Source organism: Lepidochelys olivacea, assembly GCF_965140295.1.
Source record: "Lepidochelys olivacea isolate rLepOli2 genome assembly, chromosome: 10".
Lineage (NCBI taxonomy): Eukaryota > Metazoa > Chordata > Testudines > Cheloniidae > Lepidochelys > Lepidochelys olivacea.
Window position 1 is genome coordinate 5,421,006 of NC_140420.1, and position 13,130 is coordinate 5,434,135.

The 13,130-nt window shown below is 42.7% G+C and overlaps 1 protein-coding gene across 2 annotated transcripts in view; it reads right to left on the minus strand.

Annotated features, from left to right (window-relative positions):
- The window catches only part of LMF1 (lipase maturation factor 1), a 362,817-nt gene that overhangs the window by 93,345 nt on the left and 256,342 nt on the right, over positions 1 to 13,130 (minus strand). For both annotated transcript variants that reach the window (XM_084641519.1, XM_084641520.1), the window contains exon 6: positions 6,193 to 6,360. In XM_084641519.1, the coding sequence (XP_084497645.1) occupies positions 6,193 to 6,360 (168 nt within the window). The remainder of the gene's footprint in view (positions 1 to 6,192; positions 6,361 to 13,130) is intronic.

A 13,130-nucleotide genomic window follows, 5' to 3' on the forward strand; every position in this document is an offset into this window, starting at 1 on the left:
GAAAGAAGTGAGAAGCTTGCACGGTATCTGCCCATCGTGTGCCCGGGTCACATTCATACGGAATTCCCACTTGAATCTCCAATATATAAAATATTAATTATATGAGAACTTGGCTGTGTTATTAAATCTGTGGAAATGAACACATGACATGTGGATCATGGGAACATGGCCAGAGGCGAGGGCTCTTGGGACGCTGCTCTACATCGCACTGCAGAGTGAACGCCTGTTGCGACAGCGCTGTCAAGCAATGATGGTCACAAATGCTGCATACAAAATCATACGGCAATATATGAACACTCCATCCATGCCGCTCAGCTGTAGTTACTAAGCTATGGAAAGTCTGATACAAGCTCTCCCAGAGTCGGAATCACACGGCCCCAAAGCTTTGATTCCACAACAATCTCTTTGAGGGTTAAAGTGTATTATCTTGGAGTTTTAGGGTTTAAACTGCAATCAATCAAGGGATCAGAATGGCCTTTTTCAATCTCTTTCCCAGCATCAGGGAATCATTGGCACTTATGGACATGGACACACACGAGACGTAGCCAGCTGTAGCGGGACATGCATGCCAAGCTGTGAAAGAGAGTCTGCCAGCAGAGGCACCTGGCCCCTTGGCAGACACTGTGCACAGCTGTGTTAGTGGCTCAAGAGCTGCTTCTGAGCCTGCCCTGGGGATAAAAGGCTGGTGGGGGCTGGCTGGGCTGCTCCGAAATCTTGGGTGACATTTTCTCTTGACTCACCTTTGGGCTCTGGGCACTATTATCTGACTGCGAGTATCTCTGTGTGCAGATGCTTACAAGAACTACACCCACAAATGTAAACCTCAAAGCCTTTTTCTTGGCAATTTGGTGTTTAATAATGATGAGTAATGATTTTTCTAATGGGAACCAGCCAGCATTCATCTCACTCATCGCTTGCTTTTTAAACCGTGGTCTGTTTACACTAAGAAGTTTCTGACAATTGTCTGACGTGTTGGGGAGTGTCGTGTTCTGAGGTGCGATTCAGGCCAGTGAGAGGCTGCGTCACTGCTTATCCTGTAACCCTGGTCCCGTAAAACACTCAGCTGCTATAGCTTCCTGCCTGGACGCTCCCAGCCAGCATCCAAACATACACTAGGTGCCTGTGTTTTGAGCAAATCTAACTTCAGCTGCCTGCTTGTTCACCTCAGCCACACACTGGTCTCCACCCGCTTTGGTTACTCCTAGCCAAGTGACCCCAACACACCCCCAAAGTCCCAAGTTTTCCCCAAACCATCTGCCCTGAAACATGCTGGAACCATCAGAGAAGTAATAATGTCCATTGCTCCTTTAAAGAGAAGAAGGCTTGTTGTTTTAACTGGAGATATCATCACGTCAAGGCAAACAAAGTATGGGGTTGATTTAGAATAAAAATAAAACAAGTTTGTTTAATCAAAAAGAGAGGTTTTATGGGAGCTCAGGTATAAGAGGTAAAAGATAGAAATGGTTACAAGCAATTAAAATTGAAAAACACTTTCTAGTGACCAAGACTTAACAAAACTACAGTCCTGGTTTAAGGTCAGATTCTTACCACACTTCCTTCTACAAAGATGGCTGACCACTCCCTTTGTCAAAATCTCCCACAAATCCAAAGGGCTTGGTTCCTTTGTTGTCTTAGGCAAGAGATCACTTGGGGTTCTTTGCCTGTCTCTTTCATGGTCCACTGAACTTTTGAAACGTATCTTTTTCAAAGACCAGTGTCCCTGCTGTTGGGAAAGATGCTATGGAGTCTGATGGAGAAGGTTCCATGCTGGTTTCTTCCCCTCTGGGGCTTTCTACAATGCAAACTGATCTGTCCCTGTAGCCGCTGATATGCCAGTGAACAGCCACCTGTCTGTGATTGCCATTGCACTTGGATCGAGGTGCTGGCCTTTCCTCTGTCTGGAAAATGCCTGTTTACCCAGTCCATAGACTTGTCTGGTTCAAACACATTTTAGACCCATATTGCCTTCACATTTGCAGTCCTTTGGGCGTTTACCACATATACACCACACAGGAACTGTAATGATCAGTGTGTTATTGGCTTTCCAATGATAACTCACACAACACCGACTAGACACAGATTATGTCATAAGTGAATTGGGGCACACTGAACTGGTCAGGCAAGCTGAAACTCACTACCTGATACCAGTGAGCCCCGTGCCCTCTGGAAACCAGCCAGAGAGTGAAATAAGAGACAGCTTTAGTTAAAGGGACATTTGTCAAGGTGGATGGGCCAAAAATTTACTCCAGAAAACACACCCAAGGCAGTAAAAATACACACCCAACATCATCATCATCTGCAGTTACAAGGCTGAAGCATTCTTAAAATCTTAGCTCTCTGGTTGGTTGGCTCAGACCCATGGGGTTTCGTGAAGATGGTAGGTGTGAAGCACAGGTCTTCACTCTTCCTACCTGGTTCAAGTTCTCTGAGCCTGCTGGGCAGGCTGGTGTCTAGCACACACAATTCCCATCAATTTCAACTCCCTGACTTGCTCACATGAACAATGCCACGACAAGGAAGGGTTGGTGCTGTATCTATGCATGTAATGCATTTCCAAGAAACAATCAGGGACAGGACCTAGGTTTGCTGTCTTGTCCCCCAGCCCAGCCTCTGGGTTTTAAGCCTGATACAGCCCCTGGTTTCAGAAGGGAAGAAACCTCTCAATTATGGTGGGGTGGATATTTTGAAAGAAAAAAACATTTTTTAGCGGGAGGGATGAGAGGAGGGTGAAATCTGGGGCCAGCCAACACGGTCAGTTTCTCTTTAAATGCAGTGCATATATATCACAACAAATATCTGCACAACAGAAGAGGAAAAATGAGCATATTATATATCTATATTTACAAGAGTCACTGCGTATGTTTCATTCATGTTTAGACAGATCTGCTGCATAGCTTCCCCACAATAGGTCACCCACAGGTATCCTATGTCTTGCAAATGATAAGTACACAATACAGCATAACTGGACTGTAATTCTGTCATCGAGTCATACCCTGTGAGCGTAGTCCTCCACTCTGTTGGGATCACACGCTCCTTACCGTCTCCCTATCAGGATTGGCAATGATGGAAGCCTCTTCCCTAAACCTTTTCATTACAGTGTGAAATAGTCAGAGGAATAATTCGCACAGGTTTTGGGGGGACTCCCGACAAAGCAATATTCTCCAGGCTGGTTGGAATCTGGAAAAATACACTTACGCAGCCTAGCCACCATGACTCCAATAACAATTATAAAATGTCCAATAAAACTTGCATGTAATGTCAATTCAAATCTTGAAAAACAGAATTAAGTGGTATATCAACATGAAACTTTATGGCTTCCTTTGCAGAGCAGAAGTATTGTCAATAAAAGTCATTCTGAATGAAGGAAAGGGGCAGTAAATATTAAATAAACAGGTTTTTGTTGAAATGCTATAAAGGCTCCAGGGTTGCTTATTACACTGAGACCCTTTTTCCCTCGCAGACGCCCCTTGTGATAGAAATAGGTCAGTAATGGCAAGCTATCAATAAAGTGCCAACTAAACGGCGGGTAGATGGCCGCACTTACATTATGTCATTACCAGTCTTTATTGTACGTACCTTTCTTTTTCAGATCCCAGTGGCTCCCCTTTTTAAATTTTGTAGCATACAAATGGTTGCATTGCCCATTAGGGGGTCATCTGAGAAGTTGCTAGCCCGTTTTCTGGCTCTGTCAGGAAGGCTGAATTTAGAATGGTTGTCTTCAGGTTTGGTTCTGGCTGTCGAGTGGGCAGCATTCGTTTTCTTTGCTACGATGCTCAGCATTAGTTTTACATGTAAGAGGACTCCAAATATACAGTAAGCCAGAGCCAGCAAAGGGATAATGCAGAGATATTTGTGCATCTTTTTGGTTCGTGGGGGATGGCTGGGAGGAGGGATTTGAATGACAAAATGTTTTTTTCCTCAAAGCAATGCAAAACATTGAAATCTTGGCAGCAAAACTTCAAAACCAAACACAATTTACTTGGTTTAGGGTTTTGTTATAAATGCAAAACTCAGTTCAGGTTCGAATATGGGCCCATAATTGAATGAACTTGTGGTTTTGCAGGAAATCCAAGTACACGGCTCACCACTCTGCATATGGTTCCAGTCCAAAGCTGGGGGCAGCCCATCTGTCACAACTGAACAAATGCATGCATCCCAACTGAACAAAACCATCACACACCCTTGCAACGCAAAGCTGCTACTCCAGCTCCTATCAACTGCCCAGTGGTTGAATTTTAACAGCCAATCTAGCGCTAATGATTGAATATCAATACTTAGGAGAACTGACACATGAGAGATTTCTAGCACAATCCATTACTTAAGAAGAGCTGGTTTTCTATCAATACTCTGTATTAAGAGCTACTTAGTAAACCTTTAGTGTTTACCACATTAGTAAAATGAACCGTACTTAACTGAAAATTTCCTCTTTTCAAGCAATAAGGCCCATAGATCTCTTACATTTTTTCCAGGACTGGGCCCTTAAACTGTAATTTAGGAAGAGTTGAGGAGAATGACACTATGCACCAAAGCAGGTGGTGGTGATTTCTCAGCAAGCATTATAGTGCTCGGGTACTGAAGTAATAGGCACCTTAGAAATACCATAGCTATGTAGATGGATTCTGAAATTATTCTTTCTAGCACACTGAAGAATACACTGCAGCAGCCACAGAATATCTGACTTAATCACATAAATCTGACTGACGCTACCGTAACACACTAAGGTTAAAAACAAGAGAAGGAATTCCGAAGAGTTGCCTAGAGTTGCTATATATTTGCACAACACCATGTGACAGGATATCACTCTTAAATAATAATCAACACCTGGACAAAAGGCATGAGAGGCAGCTAACAATCTCTTCATCCTCCTAGAGTTATCAGCGTCGTCATCTTTATAACAATCACGCTTCAACAGGAATATTGACTAGTTCTGTATGGGGCTACTGCTGGGCATACAGTGTGGAGTGAGATGTATCTGGGCACTAAGTTCTTACGGATCAAAGACTCCGGTGTGGATCGGATTTATTTTTTAAAGTGGGATCTTGGATTGTTCCAGTACAGAGCCAATCAAATGGTAAACAAATCAATTTCTAACGCACTATACCACGTCCTGGTCTTGGCTCCCATTTGCCGGTGATTGTAGCATAGAAGAGAGACTTCATAAGGCATCAAATGGCATCAAAAATGTAATAACTCTAGCACCACAAGGTGTGTAAAGAGAGCAAACAGGCTACATGTGCTGTGGTACCTCGTTGTGACAGAATGTGATTGGGAAGGCGGGATATTTCATCACAAACTCAAAATTCCCTTGCTTTCATGCCGGTCAGCATTATTGTGGTTTGCCCAGTCAGTTTATAAGTTGTTCTCCAGTTTATATATCACACGTATTTGCAAAAGCGCTCTCAGCTACAGTATATGAGCTTCCCAATGCTGAAGAGACACTGAACAGAGAGTATTTAACAAAACCTGGAAGTTGGGCCTGAGAATCAGAATGGCTGGAGTTTAATGAAAAAGCACTTGAGGGAAAAGATTCAGATGTGAATTAGCAAAGAAACAGTCTGTGATTTTCAGTTTTTTGAATTTTTCATGGATTGCCTTATTACATTAAACATTTGTATTTTCAAAATAAAGTGATCAGAGTTGATATCACAGAAAAATGAAACAAACTTTTCGAACCATGACAAACAGGTTACATTTTTCCATGAACATTTGTCGATATTCTTCAAAGAACAGAAAATTTTGAAAACAAATTAAATGTTTTCATAAAAAAAAAAATCTATTTTGATAAGTAGCAAAATTTCATCCACCTCCATCAATTGGGGTCCTGGCCTCGTCAGCGTTTCATTTGAATCCCTATGCTAATCGTGTCCTCTCTGCCCAAAAGATTTCTAATTGGTCCAAGTGTGATGTAGATAAATCTGTAGGGAATGCACTGACATCAGGTACTCACGGCCAGTAGCTCACCAAAGAGCCAATGATTTTGAATAACCATTAATCTGGGCTGGGTTCAGACTAGGAACCTAACCCAAGTCATCCAATTCCCCTGCCGTTTTTGTTCGTGTATTTCCCTAGACCTCGTACAGTCATGCTACAACACACATGAAAATCGGGGGAGGCTTCCAGAGTCTTTCAAAGGCCCCCAGAGACCACTCACTAAGCCAGGACGCTAATAAGGCAAAAGCAGGCAAGTCTCACCTGGAAGAGAATCTGTGAAATGCCGTGAATGATGCACATGCGACGTCCCATGAAGATAAAAAATGGCACCACCAGCTTGATGAAGTGATTGCTTAACGCCTCAGACTGGTGAAACCACCATGGTGACCGGTGCATGTAATAGGCTAGTGGGCTGGGTACTGGCTGAGTCTGAAAGAGTAAAGAAAAGGTGTCATGTAGCAATGAGTCCCCTCCACATCCACTACCATTACTAACAGAGTTGGTTAAACATACTTTGTTGAAACTTTCTATAGGAAACGACCTCCCTCCCTCCCCCAAAATGAAAATTTTTGAAGACCATTTCCTTTTCAGTCCAAATTTTGCATTTTCTTGCTGTAAAACCCAAAACTGGGGAAGAAAAAAAAAATCAAAACAAGTGGTTAAGTATCATAAAAGAGGTGATACCGCTAGAGAAACAAAGGGAAAAAGGGGGGTGATGAGTTCCTCACGGTCACGCCACTCAGTCGGTCAGAGAACCAGGAAGAGAAAGGAACTCAGGTCTTCTGATTCAGAGGCGGGCTCGATTTCAATATGTTTACAATCTAACTAAGTGCTTCCAAATGCGGGGTGTCACTTTAAGATGCTCGTGTTTGCACCAAATTATTTATATGTCAACCTGAATTTTTTCTTTGACATGGGGAAGTTTTCTATGCAGTGCAATAAACCTGCTTATCCTACCACCTAGGCTAAAACGAACTCATGTCCGTTAATAACCGCCTCTGATAAAAATGCTACACTTAACTCTTTTTTTTTTTAAACAATTCATCTTACCATGTCTAACAAAAGCTCAAATTTATTAGCATTGTTTTAAAATCCTGACAGCAAAAACAATAGCTGAAAATCACCGTTTTAATTGAAGGAGACACAACACATCTTTAAATTATTTGTAGCAAAATCAAAAATACAAACAATCCAGGGAAAGTATTGTACTATGCATGGCAATGCCACTGCCAAATCCCACAACCATTGTAATTCCCTATTAGTAAAGCTGGAATTAATAAAGCTGTTGCTTTATCTGGGTTTGAGGCTGTTGTAACCCCCCCAGGACAAGAGACCGCATCCTTCCTTCCTTTGACACCGGGACAGGATGGAGCAATCGGAGGGGTCAAGGAACGCTGCCAAGTCCTGTACAACAAGGGGGCAGAGGGTCATGGTGTTCATACATCCTGGTTCAGCAAGATGATCGGTTTGAAATGCCACTGGGGGCCCTTCGACCCCCTCCCCCCCACTTGGGAACTGTTTTAAATTAATCTGGATGTTTGATTCTTCACAAGCAATCCCCAGTACTTCAGAGAGATTCATCAAGGGTTTTTTCCACCTTGCCTCCAAAACTGCAAGGCAATACATTTCCCTTTAGAAAGGACAGCTTGGGGGGGAAGGACGGGGAGGGAGAGAGAGGACACGTTAAACCAAAACCAAAGTGGATAAAGTGTCAGTTTTACAGTTGCATCTGACGAAGTGAGCTGTAGCTCACGAAAGCTTATGCTCAAATAAATTTGTTAGTCTCTAAGGTGCCACAAGTACTCCTTTTCTTTTTGCGGATACAGACTAACACGGCTGCTACTCTGAAACCAGTTTTACAGGGTGTAATTTTACCCAGCAAAACTGGGGAATGGAAAAGTGGGTCGAAGGCCTGCAAATAATCATCTGAAATTAAAAGAGACAAAGGTAGGTAAAGGTGGCAAACACCCTCACCCCTCTTCCTCCCTGATAAAGGAGTCTTGCCATTGTATCTTGCGGTTGGCGTGCTGTGAAGACGTGCATCGATCTCTTCACTCTCTGCACTGCCTCACTTTCTGCAAGGACCAGAAGTGAAACTACCTGGATCCTTGAGAAAGGCAGCCAGTGTGGGGCGCATCAAACTCAGGCGTTGAGAAATTTATTCTCAAGGGATTGCCAGACCACAGAGGTTCTGTTCATCCTCTTCTGTGCAGAGAAGTAGCCGAGTCTCTGAAGCTCCCCCTTCTGTAGGGGAAGGAAAAGCAAATAGGAGAAGAGTCCCATGCAAAACTGCGACCATCTGAGAGATTGTCTACACTACGGAGCCTTTGCTGGTATAGTTCTACTGGCACAGTGGAAACATCGTGAATACTGGCAAAAGGACTTCTGCCAGCCCAGCCACGTTAGCTCTCTGAACGACATTAGCCGTGCCAACGAAAGCACTCTTCTATTGGTACAGTTGTGCCTACTCTGAGTTTTTCACATTGAGCTGATACAGCTAAGCTTGCAAAACTTTGTAATGTAGACCCAGCCTGAGTCACGGCTTACAGCAGTGGTTCTCGACTAGGGGTACCCCTGGGGGTACATCAACTCATCTAGATATTTGCCGAGTTTTACAAGGGGTAGCATAAAAAGCACGAGTGAACTCAGTACAAACTAAAATTTCATATAGACAATGACTTGTTTATACGGCTCTATAGACTATACACTGAAATGCAAGTACAATATTTATATTCCAATTGATTTATTTTCCAATGATATGATAAAAATGAGAAAGTCAGCAATTGTTCAGTAATAGTGCGCCGGGACACGTCTGCGTTTTTATGTCTGATTTTGTAAGCAAGTTGTTTTTAAGTGAGGTATAACTTGGGGGTATGCAAGAAAAACCAGACTCCTGAAAGGGGTACAGTAGTCCAGAAAGGTTGAGAGCCCCTGGCTTAGAGAGACATTTGTACCTGTGTTTGGGGACAGCCCAGACTCCATGGATAGATTTGCTGATATTTATCCCAACTCCTGATGACACTAAGTGGTGAGCAGCTATATTCATTATCAATAATCCTCATCCCGGAATAGAAACAAGAGAAAAAGAGAACAGATGCAGCTTAGCAATTTGTCATGGGGTCAGTAACGCAGGGTCATGTTAGCCCAGTACTTTTTCCTTCCTGTTTTCAATATCTATACACAGATGTTGGTAGATGAGAGACGGTGCAACAGGCGAGATGAGTCAAATAAGTCCCCGACCCAAGGGACCTACGTTCTAATGCATCAGCAGCAGCATCACAAACCATACTTGGCTCCTTGGAGGATTTGTCGATGGAGGGAAAGAAGTGTTTTTGATGGGAAACGGTTTTAGGCATATGGAGCCTATCAAGACATTATCAATAATGTAACCTTCCTCTCCAACACTGTAGCCATCGCTCAAAACCATAAATCTTGTGTAACTAAAATATGGTAAGTAAAAGGAAAGTGTGTGTATGTGTGTGTGTGTGTGTGTGTGTGTGAGAGTGTGAGAGTGAGAGAGAAATTCGTTAAAAGATAGGTGAGGAGAAGAGAGGGAGCAAAAGAAGAGAAAAGCCCAAGGGAGCGCATTGTGTGTGTGTGTTCCTTCGAAATGCATTCCATATGGTTGTGGAACAAGGGTGTAGCGCTATGCAGCTTTCCCAGTGAGAACCGAGTGTTTACTCAGGAAAGGGTGTTGAGGCAAAAGTCGCGTTCCAGAGCAAGTCGGAGACAGAGCAACTCTGACACGCAGGCACCTGCATCGCTGGGAAATTTCTCTCTGTTTTCCTTATGTGTTCAAGTCAACAGCTGCCAACTGGAGCTTGGGGTGGCTTCTCCCTCCGCCTCCTTCACATCCCCCCAAGCACTCCACCTGTGGAATGCCCACTGGTATAGTCGAGGTTGGGTGAAGGTACATGGAGCACATGCTGGCATTTAAGAGGAAAACCTGCAAAACTGCATAACTCTGGCATGCTGAGCGCTTTCCTAGCACAATTGTTTCCTGTGAAAACATCTCTGCTGTGTCATGAATAAGCATCAGTGTCAAAACCATGGGAAGAGGGAAACATTCCATCATCTTTTTAAGAGGGTTTAGTTTGGGGGTGTTATTAAACCTTCAACTCCACTTCTTTGCTGATTCATAACCTCATGCATCCTAGAAAGCTTCCAAGAAGTTGCTCTCCTGAGAGAATTGAGCAAGAGATAGTGATTGTGATCCACTTCAGTATCTGCAGCATCCCTGTATGAACTGAATTAACCAGCTGCAAGACAAACTCATAACTGAAATGGAGAGGAAACCTTGGTTAAGCAGTCTTAGAATAAACTGCAATGTTGGAGGATCCCACAAAATGTTTTTACTTTTTAAATATAAAACTGTTTGCAACAACATGGTTGCATGTGTCAACTCACCACCCACTATAATAAACCTACAGCCCTGCCTTGCACCTCCACCAGTAAGAAAAAACACCACACATGTGTTTTGAAATAAGATTGGGGAAAATTAATTCCATAATTCATGGGACAGATTTGTAACACATGATTCTCAAGCAATATCTGGTGGGGGGCTGCTCGCTGTGATAAATAAATTCAAAGTTCCAACTAATGCACGCTTTCTGGCTTGTATCTACCAGATTTTTATGTGGGTTGGTAACAGATTCTAAAAATATGCACAATAAACTGGTTTTTCTCCCTAAGGGGTATAGCGTTTAATTATGTTCTTAGTGAGAACCATTAAAGTGCTAAGTACCTAAAGACTCCTAATTTACTAAACTCTATGCCACTAAAACCCAACACAAGGCTATTGATACACCAGAGTAAACGCTCTTCTCTGGGACTGTAAACACACACAGCCTTTTTTTCCCCCCTCTTGCCTTATTGGTACAGTATTATATAAACTCCGATCACGTATTTAATCCCACTGTTCGATATTCCTTCTCAGACTAGGGAAATCTCAAAGCTCTTCTGCATATACTACAGTATTGTGTGTATGAAAACAAGTCCCACACTGTCCTCCAATAGTCCACTGCTAAAACTGGGCTATGCATATTATTCTTTCACCATGAGGTCTCCCATGTTAGCAACGGTGGTGCAATGATGTGCAAAGTCAAAGAGCATAAGGGAGAGGACGGCCTCAAGGATTAGTAATGAGGTGGAAACCAGAAACATGTCAAGGGAATTTTTCCATATTCAGCAGGGAATATTCTCCACCCACCCCAAATAAATCTGCAACATTTCTGCAGAATCTTTATCTCTGTGTTGCCTTCTTGGCTGGACACCTTATATTTTAATAGTTGATGCTGCTATAAAACCCACTGAGGGTCATTCAAAAACATTCATGAGCTTGTTATAAACTGATGGCAATAAGACGGCTAGAAAACCCAGTGTTTTACTATAATTTTTAAAAGACAGTAACAGACATCTCGCTTTCCAAATAATCAAAAGAATATTTCACTAGATGCATTGCTTAAACCTGTGGTCTAAACAACATCGTTACCAAGGATCACATTGCAGGTATGTCTCAGGTGCATCAGATATGCATATTTGTGGGGATGTTTCTGCTATGATGATCATCACTGAGAAGGTTAAAGAGGATGGCATTTAAATGACCCTAATTTGGGTTTAAAGCTAATAGCCCAAGAGCAGACAAAGTAAAATTTGTAAAGTGACTAAGTGACTTAAAAGCCATTTTCAAAAAAGTGACTTGGATGCAGGAGCTAAGTTTAATAAGACTTAGGGTCCCATGTGTCCATGTCACTTTTAAAAATGGGCCAGACACTTTTGAAGATTCTACACATCTCTTGGGGCCAAAGCCTGCTGAAGTCAATGGAACATGCCCCCACTGAGTTCAGTGGGCTTTGGATCAGGCCTACGGTGCTATTTTTTCAGACTTTGCACACTCAGAACTACAGCAGTGAATCAGTTTATATTCTCGCAGGTTTCCTTCCAAAACCAACCCCCAGCTGCTATTGTTGCTCCTTATCAGTTCCAGAGCCAGAACACTTTACATAAATCCACCAGTTGCTGTATGAAAGAAGAAACCAGCAAAGGCCAAGATCACTCATGTTATCAGGCAGAATTCAAATTACCTTAACATAGAATAAGAACTAGAAGGCGCATAGTAGGGAAACGGTGGGAGAAAGGGTTCTGTTTTATCTTCTCGGAGCTAACAGATGTGAAGATTCGTTCTATAATGTCTTTGGCAGGACTTTGAAAATGTAAAAGGCAATGTATGTGCTAAGCATTTATTATGAATTTTAGATATAACAACTTGTTTTTTATGTTGAAATAACACACACACATTTTTCAGACCTTGGTGAGTTAATACCCGCAGAAAATTTTGACTGACTGAAAGGAAATCAAAGAAGAGCAACAAAAGTGAATAAAGATCTGGAGGGACCTATTGACATGTGAAAATGAAAAGAAATAGGATTAGCCTGGATTGTTGGACTAATGGATTGTTGGACTAATGGATACAACAATAACTGTGTACACACACCTGAATGGTATAAACATCATGAAGATAGAGGAATTGTTTAAAGTAGTAGAGGGGCATGAAGAGGAGCAATGGTATGAAACTAGGGAATGGTGAAACTCAGCCTGAGAATCAGAGGAAAATGTCCTTAGGAGAAAGACCTAACTAGACCACGGAATACCCTCAGGAAAGCAGAAATGAGCCCCAGACAAAGCCCAGGATCTAAACTTCCCTGAACTTTGTGACTTGAACTTTGTAACTTGAATTTACCTCCAAATGGAAGCACTAGAGTTTTCCATCACATTGGACAAAACAATGGGGACTCTACTTTAGGGCATGGTCCTGATTTGAGTTTGGGACTGGATTAGGTGATCCAACAGGTCTTCTCCGCCGATCACCCAATTCCATAGCAGCATAGAGCCTTCCCCTTGTGCAGTTGCAACTCAGAGCTCCAAGTCCCCACAGATGAGGAGACGAGGGTTCTCAGATCTGCACAGAACGGACAATGGGTTGGGAGGGAGAAGTCTGGTCTCTTCATGGAGGGGTGGGTGGGAGTGTTAGAAGGCTGGTATCCTGACTGGGGCAGAGTTCAGGTCATGGTATGCTCTTTGTGATGTAGAGTAGGTGTGCTCAAGAGGCGGCGTATGTCTCTGCATGGAGGAGCAGAGGTTAGGTAGCTTACCTTTTCATTTGCGTGTTTTCAAGGTTTTGTGTCAGGTGTGTTACATGT